Source organism: Chenopodium album, chromosome 22 (genome assembly GCF_948465745.1).
Source record: "Chenopodium album chromosome 22, dcCheAlbu1.1, whole genome shotgun sequence".
NCBI classification, from domain to species: Eukaryota; Viridiplantae; Streptophyta; class Magnoliopsida; order Caryophyllales; family Amaranthaceae; genus Chenopodium; species Chenopodium album.
Window position 1 is genome coordinate 9227429 of NC_137855.1, and position 15779 is coordinate 9243207.

The window sequence follows — 15779 nt, forward strand, 5'->3', positions numbered from 1 at the left end:
GCCAACTCGGTAATGAGCCAAATATAGTAAGAAGGGTTTAAGTACGAATCAAATACTTCGTATGAGTCAACCTCAAATTGTTCATAAGTTTTGGCTCATGCCCATCCGTAAATGGGGTTCAAGCATATTGTGGTTGATGCATACTTATGAATTGAAGTTTGGACCATATATACAAAATGTTATAATTTACATATTGCCACTCATTTCATCCGATTTCTAACATGTTAAAAAGTTTTTGGTTCACTCAATTAAATTAAACTTTTATACTCTCACTGAAATCCCGAATCATATGCACCAAGCAAAAAGCTTAATTACAGAGATTATAATCCAATGAAAATTGTTGGTACCACACAAATGTGGACCGAAACATCAAAAAAAATGTACATGGAAGATGAACAAAAGCTTAAGTTAATAAACATATAACAATTAACTGTGCAGACAAATGGACACTGATTTATTTCCAGGACATGTCCTTCCGTAAAACAGATAGCTTTTCTTCACATCTATCTCCTATGACTGAAACTTCATAAGTTACAAATCTACAAGGCTTTTGACATCAAATTCCTGATTCGATTCCTCTAGAAATTCACAGCTCTAGTGCGTTGGCTCTCTACATGAACAGAACTTCTTCAATTTCGCATGCACTCTCCACAATTAAGAGTTGCAGGATTCACAAAATCTCATATCTCAAACATATGAGCTTCAGATACTGCAACATTTCTGACAAATGGAAATGTTGATCAGGAACTTTTCAGAAACTTCCAAGAATGCTTCTAAAATCAGCAATCAATTTCCTTTGCCGATATACAATGAAGCAATCGATATATCCCAACAATATAAGGAACCCATGAGATATCAACCTATCAGCTAGCTCCATTGCAACCCACTAAATCAGAAAGTTAACCTGCATGTAACATAACAAATGACGGGAAAGTCAAGCAGACAGTAGCCAATCGCAAGCATATGAATACTTGTGAAGGGAAAGTCTCAGTTAATCTTTTCTACTCCCATTCAGGGCATCCACAATGTTTGTCCAAGTTGAATTTTAATAAAGATTAGGAAAGTGATAAAGAACCAATAGAATAGATTTCAGTGAAGCACACCAAACACATCAAGGGAAAAATAGAAAGTTAAAGCAATCAAATTGTAGAATTTGTGGACATTTATTTTTTTTCGATGTAAGACAAAAAAAAAAAGTTGAGAATAACAAAAGCAAAAGACAGTTCCTCAGAAAATTTGTTCAGGCCTAATCAGGAAGCAGCCGCCTACGATCATTCATTCTCTCCATTCTACATTAAGGTAACTATTAACTAACACACAAACATGTTTTAAAATGACCTCATCATAAATCACAAGAAAATTGGAATCTGCTACAACTACAAGCGCTACTGCGTTAAACTTGAAGCAGCAACAGCATACAGGCGAGAATCACACAACACCAACTATGACAACTAACAATATATTTGTAGCTGAATCAAGGGAGGCAAATCTTCTGAAAATACACACCTGGGCTGGCTAATGGGTAAAGTCACCTTCCCTGCATTACACGATAATTAAGTACTAGATCATCAGATTTTTTCCAGACATAAGCTCGTACAGTCGCCAAACTCATTTCAGGAGATAACACCTGAAAATTACACACAGGATAAAAAAGTGATTAGATTAAATAGCAAATCAGGTTTTGCCAAACGCTTCTAGATCTGAGATATAGTGGTTGGGAAAATCTCTCTTTCTCTCTCTCTTGCAGATCTAAGGTCTTTGTTACAAACCCTAGATCTGAAAGATCTCCAATACTATTCCAATACCCAACTCGACACTTACTCCTAGGTGTGTCAAGTCAACACACAACACCTGCCACAGTAGATGGCGAAGTAAAATAGCACAAGAGTATACCCCTACAGGTTCTTTTCCTTGCATCAAAATAAGAGTTCAATTGATCAAAGAAACAGGTTAAATTTAAGACAGTAATGTAGAGCTACAATTTACTTCAGTTGTAACATACCTGATCATTGCACAAGATTTCAATTGCAGGCTTTATTCGCTGCCAAGGTCTCAACCCCGAGCGGAGAGACCCATCTACTACATTTGTTGAATGCTGCAAGGGCCCTCCAACCGGAGCAAATGTAGCATCCCCAGTCACACCTCCCTCCATTGACTTGTCAAGGACCATCTTTTCAACGACATAATTGATAACCTACAAAATAAAATTGACAAAAACAGATCCATATCAGACAGATTGCTTGACCTTCCAGAAAACTCATTCAGCAAACCATATCCTGGTACATGTTAAATATGGAAAGACAAAAATAAACGAGGCTGGTGGATCAACTGTTTCCTTGGACAAATAGGGAATCTTCTAAGATATACACAGAAAATGGGAATATACTGTCTATAATAAGACTACCGACTATCGAACCCTGCTGTAGGCAAGGGTATGGTATGGTCAAGAAGTTCATTGCCTATCTCTCCGGCACATAAAGCCCATAACCACCACAGGCCACAGCTGGCCTTGATTTAAAGGTGAGAATCTAAAGAGTTAAAGAGATTGCACAAGCGCATGATAAACAATGGAAATGTTACTTCTCTCTGTTGGAAATGTTCATTAATGGAAATTTTCTTATAAACCTATGAGAGAATATAAGGTAAATTATAGAGTTGTAGAATAGCTAATAAAATGGTTTTAGAGATCCAGAAACGGATTAGAAAAGGGTAGGCGATGGAAAAACAAAAAGTGGTTTCTCGAGGTCTAAATACAAGTTAAGGCATTCATACCATGGTAGATCGATGAAGTGTCAAAAAGAAAGCGTTGGAGGGAAAAAACGCTTGTTCTCCTCTTTGAGAGGAAGAGGGAAGAAACACTTAAAACAATCCAGAAGAGAAAAAATGTTTCTTCTATCATAATAGAATAAAAGTAGCAAAACTAAAGTTGAGCACCTCAATTAAGAATACATGATTCACATTCTATTTTACAATTCAAAGTATTCCCTTCCAAAACAAGGCAAAAAGAATCTTGCTCCACCAATAATATTTAATTTAGTGATAAATTTAAGAAGCCCAGATAAATTTCTTAAATCTCAGAATTCATCTAATAATCTAATGTTAGTATCAACACTTCACAAGTGATTACATTCCTTTACACAGAATTTGTAAGGCAAAAGTTACTATTGTTAGTGGAATAAAAAAAAGTCAGCAGAAAGCCAGAAACTAATCTTACTAATAGGCCTACCACTAAATATAACACATATATAATATCATAACACGCACTGCATGCTACAATTGCAATAAAGGTCTTGACTAAAGAAGCTGTAACACTGACCTTATGTATTCTTAAAATTCGAGGAGCACTCAACTTCCCTTGGGTCAATATTTGGATAGTAGAGCCTTCATATGGATGCAAGTAAAAGCTACACCTGTAGACATATAGCCAAATGTATCACCATCTCTCCATAAGTAAGCTCAAATGGAACCATTTAGCAGCTAAATACTCCAAAGTGCACTTTGACTAACTCAGACAAGTAAGCCAACAGCAAAAGCCATAGAACCAAGAAAAAAGTGGTCTTCTAGGCTTCTAGCTAAAGTAAATATGGTTTCATAAATAGACATCTCTTTGTGATGCTATATAGGAAATCTAATCTCATTTAAATGAACAAATCAAAGGGACAGCAATAAAGTGTACTGCAAATAGAACAAATATATCAAATAACCTCTCCACCATAATATAAGTGCTTAATATGATGTTTTGTGAGATACAATTATAAATTAATGATTAACCACTTCCATCTTAAAAAAAAACAAAGAAAGAAAGAAAGAAAACAAAATTTCTTGAATCATCCCTCCAACAGATTTCCAAAATTATACACCATGTCACCATCTAGGAAGGCCAATTGTAGTTCATATTTTCTCACTATCCTATTCTTAGTCTCTTCATTATAATACAAATTACTAGGGTTGGAAAAACCTATCAAAGCAGATGAGCTTAATAAGAATGGATCAAATAATCTCTGTGATTATGTGATTACAATTCATTTAATAGATTGATCAAGCTGAAGTCAAACTGATAAAAGAGAAAGCCAAAGTAACCAGAGTTCTGATGCATATAAGTTGTAATAGGTAAATCACCAAAAAGCTTAAGCCTTAAAGTAATAATTCAGCTGTCACTACATGCAGTAATAAGCAAAAAGGTAGCAGGAATTTACTTGTTATTCTCTCTGGGAGGTAGTCGATTGTTCAAAACACAATCCATAACCCACCAGGGAAGATCCTTTTCATCTTCAGTGCCATCCAAATCAGTTATCTTTTTCCTCCATACACCCCCTTGAGATCCCTCAGTAATAATGGATGGAGGATAAACAGCAGAAAACTCAAATGGAGGATATATCATTGAATCATTTTCTGCACTACCATCAACCTCAATCCGTGAATGGGTCATACTTCTGGCAGAGATATCTTTCACTGATTGAACTTCACCATTTGCTGACGACTGAGATCCCAATCTTTGTTTTCTTTTTGCCAGCCAATGAGCTAACAGGCCCTTAAGTGTTTCTCGAGCAAGGTTGACCTGAAAAATGCCAAAATTCAATTCTCAGTACTCAGCACCAATGACATACGGTGAACCTATTTTAATAAGTGAGTGCCATATATTTCTTTCATGAAACAGCTGATTATTCATCCCTCAAATGAGCAGTGTTCATATCAGTAAATAATGCTTTCCAACGCGCAACATCAATCCCCCAATGCTTTTAAAAAAGCTGCCTCTAAGAAAAATAAAAGGCTTTGAACCTACACAATCTAACCCCTGTGAGAACATAAAGGATCTACTATCTACCCTGTTGCCATTGTTAGAACAGCAATTAAGTGCTCAGAGTAGCTATAATCGACTAAAGCATCACAAAATATGTGAAATGTAATTGGCTGTAACAGTCATTGGCCCAATAATAGCCACTACATACAGTGTTTTCAAACTGTTCCTCATAAGCCACAACATAGCATTGACTGAATCACAGCAACATCTATTACAGGATGTAAATTAGCAGAGCAACTCTTACAAGCCATTACTATTGTCACTATGCAACAATTGGGAAAAACCTTGACTTGTTTCTTTCAGAATATTTATCTCATTTAATTCCTACACAATATACCCACAAAAAAATAGTAATGAAAGATGAAAGGAAGATAATAATAAACCAGAAACGAGTCAAATAAGAACTATATTATTTGTTTGCAGTTACTTGAATAATGAGTCATTTGGAAATTATAATCCTCCAACACCCTGTGAATTCCATGACTTGCTCCGTTTTCTTTTAGTTGCAACGTTTTGACTTTCAAGCGTAACGTTTTGAAAGCTTGCCATAATATATAATAGCATATAATACAGACAGATCAATTATGGAAAACAGAAGTGTGGCTGTACCTTATCATCCTCGGGTTTCCCAGCAATTTGTAGATCAGCAGAATACATCTCTGCTGAAAAGCATTGTGGTGTATCCAAATGAATCGACAAACTACCAAGCCTGGTATCCACAGTAAACCATGCAGGAATGCTCACCTAAGGAACCAAAAAACATTACATTTGGAGAGAAGTAAGCACAAATGGAATAAGGATCTAGTGTAACATTTGATTTCTTACCATTTCAAATAGCTCCTTCTTTTTCTCGTCAAAAGATACCTGAATTAATAATCAACCAAAAATAAAGTATAGAACAGTTAATAATCCAAGAATGATAAAAAAAATAAAATAAAAAAATTAAAAAAAAAATTTTAAAAAAAAAGAAAAGAAAAGAAGAAAGAAAGAAAGAAAGAAAGACAGCATTGACCATAGCTCTCAACTAATTATGTTCATCGCTCAAACAAAAAAAAAGGAAGAACCCAGGTAACTCAAAAGGCACATCAAAGTATCACAGATAACATAATTAAAATTAACTCGCATAACCTCGCCATAATCTTCAATCACAGTGCCCCTTGTGATCTCCCATAACTTCACAGAGCCGGCTGTATCCTGCCATTAAGACAGATGGATATTTCCCTTACTCTCTGAGGCATAATTTATTGAGTAATTGAGTAAATGCCTATCTCAAGATAAGAGGGTATGATTACACATTTATATACCTTGGTAAGCACATGCCTACGATTATTTAATATCTCATGTTGCACAATTGCTGGAACTCCAGGTACCTTAAGTGTTGGTTCCCGATATACTGGGATCTGACATATATAAGCAGTGAGATAAGTAAAAGAGGCCACTACAGAAAGAGGATCAAAAGCATATTGATTAGGAAAAAAAAGCATTTTACCCTTCATAAAGTTTATACCTAAAAAATTACTTTCTATGATATAATAAAAATTAATAATGGATTATAGTTACCTCAAATAAAGTTCAAAGTTACCCCAAATTGTTTCAAAGTCACCCTACAATTGTGCGATGTACAGTAATATTTTTGTACATTTTGTGTACCAAAAGTTATAGTATGTTCAAAGTTCAAACACCTCTAAGATATCAAGTTGAAAAACATGACCAAATCCATAAGCAGAGAAGCTAGAGTGAACAAAAATTATCCCTAATGAATTTGCTGTTGATTAGGTCAACCTCAAATGACCAGCTAACACAAATGATAATCTACCACAGGTTAGCATATTATAGATGTTGAGGATGAACTATTCTTAATCATTATAATTAATCATAACTCAGAAAGGCAGAAACTCAAACTATCAATCAGCTTTAATTACTGATTCATACTTTCAAGATTACCTAAACAACCTAAGTAAAATGGCGTGAATTTGGTTCAGCTCATAATAATCTCTGTCCTTCTAGCCTCGGGCATACCCAGTCAATCAAGACCCATTAATAAACATTTTCACATGGACTAGAACACATTATTCTAGCTAGTGATAATAGAGTTAAAAGGCTTCATAAACATGTGTTTATAATAATATATGATATGAGAAATGAAGACAAGTACAAAAAGCATACAGGTGTAGATCCTTCAAGGGAGGCCCTCGCTCTTGAAAATGACAAGTTTCCAGCCAAGAAGGAGCCTCCTCGTTGGAACATTTTCTGAGGATTGTGCCCTTCTGCAGGCCACCTATGAACCGAAGAATCTGTACTTGCGACCCATATGCTTTCATCATCAAGCGCCAATTGCAAAATTGGGTATTCTTCTGAACAAAGCAAAATGCTTTCTCTAGAGGACAAATCGGTCAAATATAACTGTAAACAGAAACCCCATCAAAAATATGAGAAGACTGCCTAACAAAGAATAGGTAGAGATAGCCAAAGCCATGCCAGTCGGCATGGTTAGCAAATACTCACAGATTGGTCTCTTCCACCACTGTAGACATGGGTAAATGATGCTGTGCTGGCAAGAGCCCAGACAGAATCCGTATGAACAGCATATGAATGGACACAACGCTGCTGACCAAGATCCCATAGTCTTTGAACATGGACAATGAGTGATCAACAAAAACTAGGAAATAATAATTTAAGAAAGAATTTCTAAATAGTAAATAACATCTTTGATTCACAACTAAAGGCATAGGCATACTGCAAAATTTTTGAAGAACAAAGTTTTAATTTAGCTGCTAAAACCATATGAAAGGAAGAAGGCATATAAAGGGGCATAGTAACATAGTATCAGTGACAAACTTAATATAATTGGGTAAGAGACATTCCACCTACTACAATTGGCGGATTTATTTTTAAAGTACCAGAGATTTTTAGAATGTCATATTTTTCTAAAATCTATTAAATAGTTTCTTATTTAATTGCATACTAATTTAGGTTTTCTACAAATTTCAAAATTCCTTGGATATTGGATACCCCATATATTGCTCCAAAATTAAGACTAAGTTTCTGTTCAACTTAACTTTAGTTCAGTCAATTCAATTCGATTCAGTTCAGCTCCAATCAGTTCAGTTAAGTTCAGTTCCTAATTTCCTTCTCTCACAAACAATTCATTTCAACTCTATTTAGTCCAGTTCACTTCAACCCCAATCAGTTCACTTCAATTGTTTTCAGTAAATCGGAACAGGCCTTAAGTATAAAAAAAATAATAATAATAACTCTCAACTTTCACAATTTATCTGTTTTTTAGATACCCCAATTCCCAAAAGTTCAAATTAATTTCCATTTTGGCGTGTTTCAGAAAATTCAGCCCACTTAAATTTTAATCCATTTTTGACAAACCCCTTTTAATACCTCCTTAGTCCTTACCCCTCTTACCCACACTTTTTGCACATTGCCACACACTCTCTTTATCCACCTTTTTCCTACAACCACCTACCTTTACTACATTTAACTTTATCCACCTTTTTCTTACACCCACTCACCTACTTCAAATTTTCCTATAAACAAGAATATACGCGATATAGTCACACTTATAGAAACAAACGGAGTATTTAAATAAAAAGTTGGATAGTAGGGCATGACAAAGTACAATATGCCTCTAAGACATGCAAGACCTGTAATCAACAAATTATGATGGATAGCTAATACTGATGTTGAAGCCCTTTTGAGTCCAAAAATACAGACCATCTCCCCCCCCCCCCCCCTTCCAACAGAGAGAGAGAGAGAGAGAATATTTCAAGCATACACCCATTCTAGTCACTAGTCTTATTAAAATTGAGTTTTTAACTAATGAGGGATGCAACAGTTGGGTGGTATAGTGGTAATGGGGAAGGTATGACAATGTAATGGACTAATGGTAGTGGTGGGCAGAAAAATTTAAGGAGAGAGGTTATGAGATCATCGAAGTGACCAATTACCGATTTCAGTTTCCCTTGAACCGCTATAAGCTACTTTTAGGGGCAAGAGCTATCTAAGGTGCGTCATAGTAGTCCTGGCATTCTTGCTAGGGCCACTAAAGAACATGGATCCAATATTGGGGAAATAGTCTTGACATCTTAGCTGCCGCAATTTAAGTACATTAAAGAATTTAAAATAACACTTGCACGGTTATATACACAAGCAAATTGGAAAAACACATAGCAGAGAAGCATACCTGATCATAGAATCAGAAGAACCCGACAAACAATACCTGCATAAAGAAAGGAATATATCAATATAAGCTTGGAAAAGGGAAAGATGTCATTCCTTAATGGAAAAGGAAATGACGCCATCCCCTATTGAATTTTTTTGTTAATTACCACATATTTAACAAGTGATTGTGACTTACAGGCTTACAGCCTGTTCAAGAAAAGGGGTGAATGCCACCTTTCAAACAATACACATCAAAAGTACTACCTTTAGCCAGATTGAGGTGATTCAAATCAAGGCTAAACTTGACCACCAAGGTTTCGAGATTGATGATATGAATAGACATCAACATTGATGCTATATCAGATTAAACCATGAATGAAAACATTCAACTCCAGCTAAAGGTAGCATTATTAATGTAAATGATTTATAAAGACAGTAAGTGATAGAAGTGCCTGAATAAAATGTAGTAAGTGACCAACTTTTATATCCAAATTAAAGGCATCTCAAAATTAAAACGAGAAAATAGTATTCAAATGTCTTTTATGGCTACAGTTTAGGTTTAATACAGCACATTTTTGGCAAAGATTTATTTGGTTAAACAGTAGGAGACTAGGAGTGTAAGGCATGAGACTTTCTATATTCAATTATCATCACAATAGGCACCAGTCACTACCTAGTGTCCTAGTGAAAACAGCAATTAGTTTTGAACCCAATACAAGCTGTACAGCTTTTAGGGAATTGGAGTATTAAAGCAAACTTATAACCAGAAAAGACAAAAGTTGTTTTATGTAGGCTTCTGTGAAGATACAATCTGAGACTTCAAATTTCACTATAAGATGGTCTAGCAACATCACCACAGAATTAGAAAAAAAACAAGAGCCGCTCAAAACCTAACACCTTTTCTCCAGCGGAGTCCAGCCATACAAAGGTTTTAAATAGAAACCTGAACTCTCGACTCATAGATTTCATCAAGGTCCCCATAAATAAACATGAACATTATAAAAGCTCTCAACGACACCAGAAAGTGAAAATTATTGCAGAGAGCAAAATATGTTATTCCAGAAATGTCAAGCTGACGCATGCTTACAGCTTCAGAGGACATTCACACAAAATGCATAATTAAAAAGAAGCATGAAAAGTATTACCACCAGGTTAAATTTAAGTGACTTAGTGAATAAAGCAGCGAGACACTTCCCAAAATAGCTGTTTAAGACTTCCCCAAACAACATTGAGATGAGAAATATGCATTAACATCCAAAATTAAACGCTGATAGAAGGGAGGAAATGGTCTCGTTTCTTATTGACGGGGGAAATTTAAAAGGCGAGGCATCTTAAAATTGGGATAAAAATGAACAGTTCCTACAGCTAAAGTCCGTCAGATTAGAAGCCAAGCAAATTAAAATGTTGTTAAGATGTCAAGCAAAGCATACTGAAAATGCAACATCTTAATATATGGGACAATCCATAACTTCTCATTGCAATCAATCAACCTTCTTTCAACAATGAGTCATGACCCAGAATGAATCAGGCGTATAATGCATTCACAAATCACAACTACAAGCAAAAGTGAAATATCTATGGCAAAAATACAGCTCCCAATCAACAGACCTGCCCGTAGAATCCAAGAGCAAAGCCCTGACATTATCCGTGTGTCCCCTCAGCTTCATGGTCTTTGAACCAGATCTTGGGTCCCAAACCCGCACCACCTAGTACAAAAATAGAGTATTAAAAGAGAATGTGATAAATTAATACCTAAATAGAATAGCACAGGAAAAATTAGAGTGCAGCATGTTCATACAAACAAAGCTTCCAACATGACTACTTATCAATAGTCAAACAAGAGCAAAAAAATTTTAAAACAGGTTCTTTCAAGACTTAAAGCGGGTAATTACTTCGCCATATACAATTCTTCTATCCTTTTTACTCCTAGTTTAAGAGAAGTAGTAAAGTGATCCTCATTATGCTTGATAAGAGAGGCATGTAATGAGTGAACTAACATAAGCATCAGTTTACCTTTTCAGTTCCACCAGAAACAAGTATGGTCCCACTATCGTTCATCGCTAATGCGTACACCGACTCCTTATGGCCTTTGGCAGCAGTAGGAATGTACCCATGATTTGGAGTAGAATGCAATGAATTACTGGAATTGATAGTACGTAAACTTGTAATTGGTAGATTACTCGCGCCACCACTTATTCCATTCGAAGCTTCTTCCTCTGTACTGTCATTTGACTTAGAAACTGGAGCAAGAGCAGCTTCGATATCCCAAACAAAAACCTCCCCACCGAGGCCACCAGAGGAAACAATATTGCTCTAAAAAGCATGAACACTACTAGAGAATCAGAAAATGATAACCTTAAAATACGAAATAATAATGCCAAAATCGCAAACGAGATTACACATCATTGATTATTAATGAAACCTAGGATATTAAAAGAAAAGCATCAAGCAATCCAGCGTTAAGTAAACTCCAAAAAATAGAAGATGATATTACATTTTTTCCTGCTGCAGCAAGACAGGTAACATAGTCTGAGTGCTGACGCAAAGTCTTTGTGCATACACCATTGGACATGCAATTCCATGTCTGCAAGCACAAAATTAAATTTCAAAACACAAACCTCATCTCAAGAAGGGATAACCAAAACATATAATAAAAGAAAGAGAAGTTTGTTAAGTATGCCTAACCTTAAGTGCGGTGTCAGAAGAACAGGACACAAGAGTATGATCACCAACAAGGACAGCATCATTTACCTGCAAACATCAGAATTAGATACTTGTGGAAGCCCAAGATATGTAGGAAAATAACTATAAAAAACCATAACCAAGGGAGGATGAAATGAGAACACCACAATCCTAATTCTTTGCATTTCTACTTTTCAAGTATGACACATTTTAAAGTATTTTGCATAATAACAGTGTAGAGAAACTCCAAGATAAAACATGAACATATAATGAATCAGAGATGAGGTACCAACAGATCCTTGCGAACAAAAAGAAATTTATTATCTAACAAGACAGGTTAGAGAAATTACCCAATCCACATGAGATTCAAAAGTAGCAGAGCAGGTAGCTGCTTGGCCTGCTTCTTCATCAATAGCCCATCTCTTCAATGTTCCATCACGACTACCAGTAAACAGGTGCTCACTCCTACAAGAGCCATTTGACTTCAACACAGCCAAGCAATTTACTCCAGCAGAATGCTGAAAGGCAACAAGAAATGGAACACAATTAGAATGATAAAATACAATAAGCCTAAAAATTCACAGGGTTTTAAGAAATGAAAAGCATGAGCAGGACATATCACAGCGGAAAAGCCATATCATGAACATTAAAATAGACTACATTGAAGGGAAAAATAACATACAGGTGACAGACAACCTAAGTCCATATAAATTCAAGCAAAAAGAATAAATGATATCCAATCACATATTGCTTGTGAAAGGTATAAGAACAGTAAAGCCCCACATAGATGAACAAAAAAAAAGGTCCTTTCAGCAATGATGTCAGATAGTCATAAAATTTTGGTAGCTCTATCTCAATCAAATCATTCATAAAAGGGTGAACAATGTTCTATTCAGCATTTTTATCCAAGAGGGAGATATGGGGTTCATTAATGGCTTCTAAATAGGCAGGGAGGAGGGCAGGCCCGGCCCTAAGGCACCTAGCCGATGCAGGCTGAGCGGTGGCATAGGGCCCAAATTTGTCTGGAAAGGCTCAGGCTAATAATCTTTATAAAGTATTTTCTAGCGCATAAATATAGATAGATAAGCTTTGGTTCAGTAATTTGAAGAGACCATTCACTTAGAGAAGGTCCAAGGTCTTGAGATCAATTCCCAAGCCAACCTATTTTAAGATTTTTTTATCCCCGTTTTGCTTTGTTATTTTAAATTTTAGATTATAAGGCCATTAATCAGTTTGTATTTTAAAATACAAAATCAAAAAGCTATCAATGTTATTGTTTTGAAGCAAAAACGCTATTAATTGAGTACTACTCTCTTAAAAATAACTGAAACTCTACAAAGTGCTACCTTTTGGTTTTTCCTATAACTCAATGATATGTTAACTTTACCTAATACATAGTAGCTACTATCCAAAATTATTGCATTTATATGAGGTTCATATTTAATTAGATAAAATATATTTATAAATCACTAGCTTAGTTTATCTACCATTTCACGCCTAGTTTTATTTCAACTGCACAGAGCCTCCATAATCATTGGGACGACCCTGGAGGAGGGGAGCATCTCTCATTTAGGCAATGATAGCGTCCTTTTATATTAGAGGCTTAAGAAACATTCAGAAAAGACTCAACTCTAGAGAAGACAATGAATCCACATTTAAAACATGCATGGCAGAAGATGAATTGCCAGCATAATCCTAAAAATGTAAAGACCTACTCTGTCTGAGTTAATGTTTCAATAAGTTGGCATTGCTACTGAGACAGTTGATGGTAAAAATTTGCACCACGACTGATGGTGAGGCAGAGGAGAGATGGTAATCAGGGTTAAAATTTCTTTTTATTTCTAACTAGTTCAAACAAAACCATTTCTATTTAATATCACCTTTAACATCATCAAATTCTAAAGTTGGTTTGATGGTAGATGTTTAAGGATTACAGCCAAAAGGTTGTCAGGTTGAGTAATCTTCTATGTATAATTGTATATGAACATGTATAGATGTATTCATATCAGGTGGCATCTTACGTGAAACATGGGCAAGTATTTAATAGTTGGAGAGAGCCACGTGGCAAATTGAATTAATGAGCAACACCTTTTAGTATAATGCTATGGATTCAACAAAGGAACTCATACTTATAAGCATTCCACTATTTTGGGCAACAGATTTTAGAATGTAACTAGTATAAGAGTAAACAAACAGACAATGAAACAATATCAAATCTATGACCAATACAAGTAAGCTGCACGAGAATAACAAGGGACAAATAGAAAAATTCGATGAAATTTAAACCTTGTGTAAAGTCACAGTGATGTACGCACCTTTGTGTCATCAGAAGCATTGAGGACATATGTCAATCTCTTCTCCTTACGAGGACGATTTGAACCAGACGTATTTCCTGCACTACCAACTCGATGCATCGCAAGACCCTAAGCAATATTTTGCAGTTATGAGCTAGAATATATATCTCATGAACAAAACTGTCTTGTATTGGTCAAAGCTTATCAAACTCTCGATTAAGAAATAAAAGTCATGGATAAGTTCATACCCTTGGTCTAACCTATATCAAAATAGTTATATGAAAGCACATTGCCAATACCCAGCCCCTCCCCCACCCCCCACGACAGAATTAGAACACAAATTACAATGAACAATATCCAATGAATTTATCAAAAACCAGCTCTTCAACCTACATTACTTACTCCAAATTTCCCATCTTATGGATTGCATTCTCTACATCTAATTCCAAGAAACTAAGATGCAAACTTGTCGCAAGTTCGGCTCTAAGGCAAGCAAAGTTTCACTTACTGACATAGGCCAAACTCCATAGCAACAAAAAGTCAATCAAGGCCATCACCATCTAATTCAACTTTCTATGGTACTAAACTAATAGAACCCAAACCAATTGCAAAATAGTAACCTTCTACAATGATGAACAAAAGCCAAGTTTTATTTTTTCCCATACTTGAAGAAAATAACTTTTATATGGTAATCGAAGAAAACGACTTTATTATATAATTCCATTGGGAATGAATTTAATTCAGCGTGCTAAAGGAAAACAACTTTATCCTACAATTGTATCAGGGCTGAATTGATCAAATCAAAAAGCAGGCCTGTCCCTGAGCGAGGCGGGGCGGCCGCCATGTGCCCAGGAATAAAAGGTTAATTGTTCATAGTTTCTTCCTGACATTAAAGGGTTATACAAATAAAAACCTGCAACAAATTAGCAATCAAATTCGACTCAATTATCAAACTAGGCTCAAAAAAATTACGTTGAATTCTTCTCGCTTTAGAATATGAATTGGATGATTCAATCAACGCAATAGCTCGTTATGATCTTTCATAAACTAAGTTTTATCAACGAATAGTTCAATAATCAACCTTGGAAGAACCCTAAATTGACTATACTAACAATTAAATCAACGATTAACACTATATTGTGAAATTGATATTCGATGATTAAAAAAATAAAATATCTTACCTCAGAAGTGCTTCAATGGAGGAGAGAAAGCTCAGAAGCTGCTTCAATGGAGAAATTCAGAGTACGCTTCAATGGAGGAGAGAGAGAAGAGAAGGATGCAGCGATACAGCGCAAACGTGAAAAAGCTACAAACGAGGAAAAAGGAAAATCGAAAGAAAAATAATTAATGACACTCGTATAATGTCAACCGCATAGATGTCAAAAATTGACCCAACTCGATAAATAACTAGTACAAGTATATAGGGGTGTCCATTATTCGGATAAAAACCGAAATCCAATCCAATCCAAACCGAATTATCAATTCGGATCGGATCCGAACTTTAAATCGGATTGGATCGGATTGAGATTTTTTGGAAATTCGGATTTTCGGATTGGATCGGATTTACCCTAATTGGATCCAATCCAAACCGAAAACCGAATTGTAAAATTAAGCTTGTATAAATATGGATTTCTTTATTTTTTGAAGTTTAGTTCAAATACTTACTACTACAAAAAATAAATTAGGGAGACTTTGTATTAATTAATTAATGACTTGACGTTGAACTATTTATTTTACTCATTATTTTAAAGACTTTTATTTGTATTAAAGCTTTATTTTTATAATTGTATTAGGAGGTAAAAAATAATGCATTATAATTCGGATTTTCGGAT

General features: G+C 35.3%; 1 protein-coding gene across 1 annotated transcript; it reads right to left on the minus strand.

Annotated features, from left to right (window-relative positions):
- Positions 1 to 290: 290 nt before the first annotated feature.
- Positions 291 to 15296, minus strand: LOC145604984 (uncharacterized). The gene is made up of 19 exons (XM_081660982.1): positions 15129 to 15296; positions 13969 to 14076; positions 12004 to 12171; positions 11657 to 11722; positions 11466 to 11555; positions 10985 to 11284; positions 10580 to 10677; positions 8994 to 9029; positions 7307 to 7427; positions 6968 to 7204; positions 6106 to 6201; positions 5930 to 5995; positions 5627 to 5665; positions 5411 to 5545; positions 4197 to 4558; positions 3317 to 3410; positions 2003 to 2194; positions 1507 to 1627; positions 291 to 904 (listed from the first exon to the last, which is right to left on the minus strand). The coding sequence occupies exons 2-18, from the start codon at positions 14065 to 14067 to the stop codon at positions 1529 to 1531; spliced, it is 2298 nt and encodes a 765-aa protein (XP_081517108.1). The 5' UTR covers positions 14068 to 14076; positions 15129 to 15296; the 3' UTR covers positions 291 to 904; positions 1507 to 1528.
- Positions 15297 to 15779: the final 483 nt, after the last annotated feature.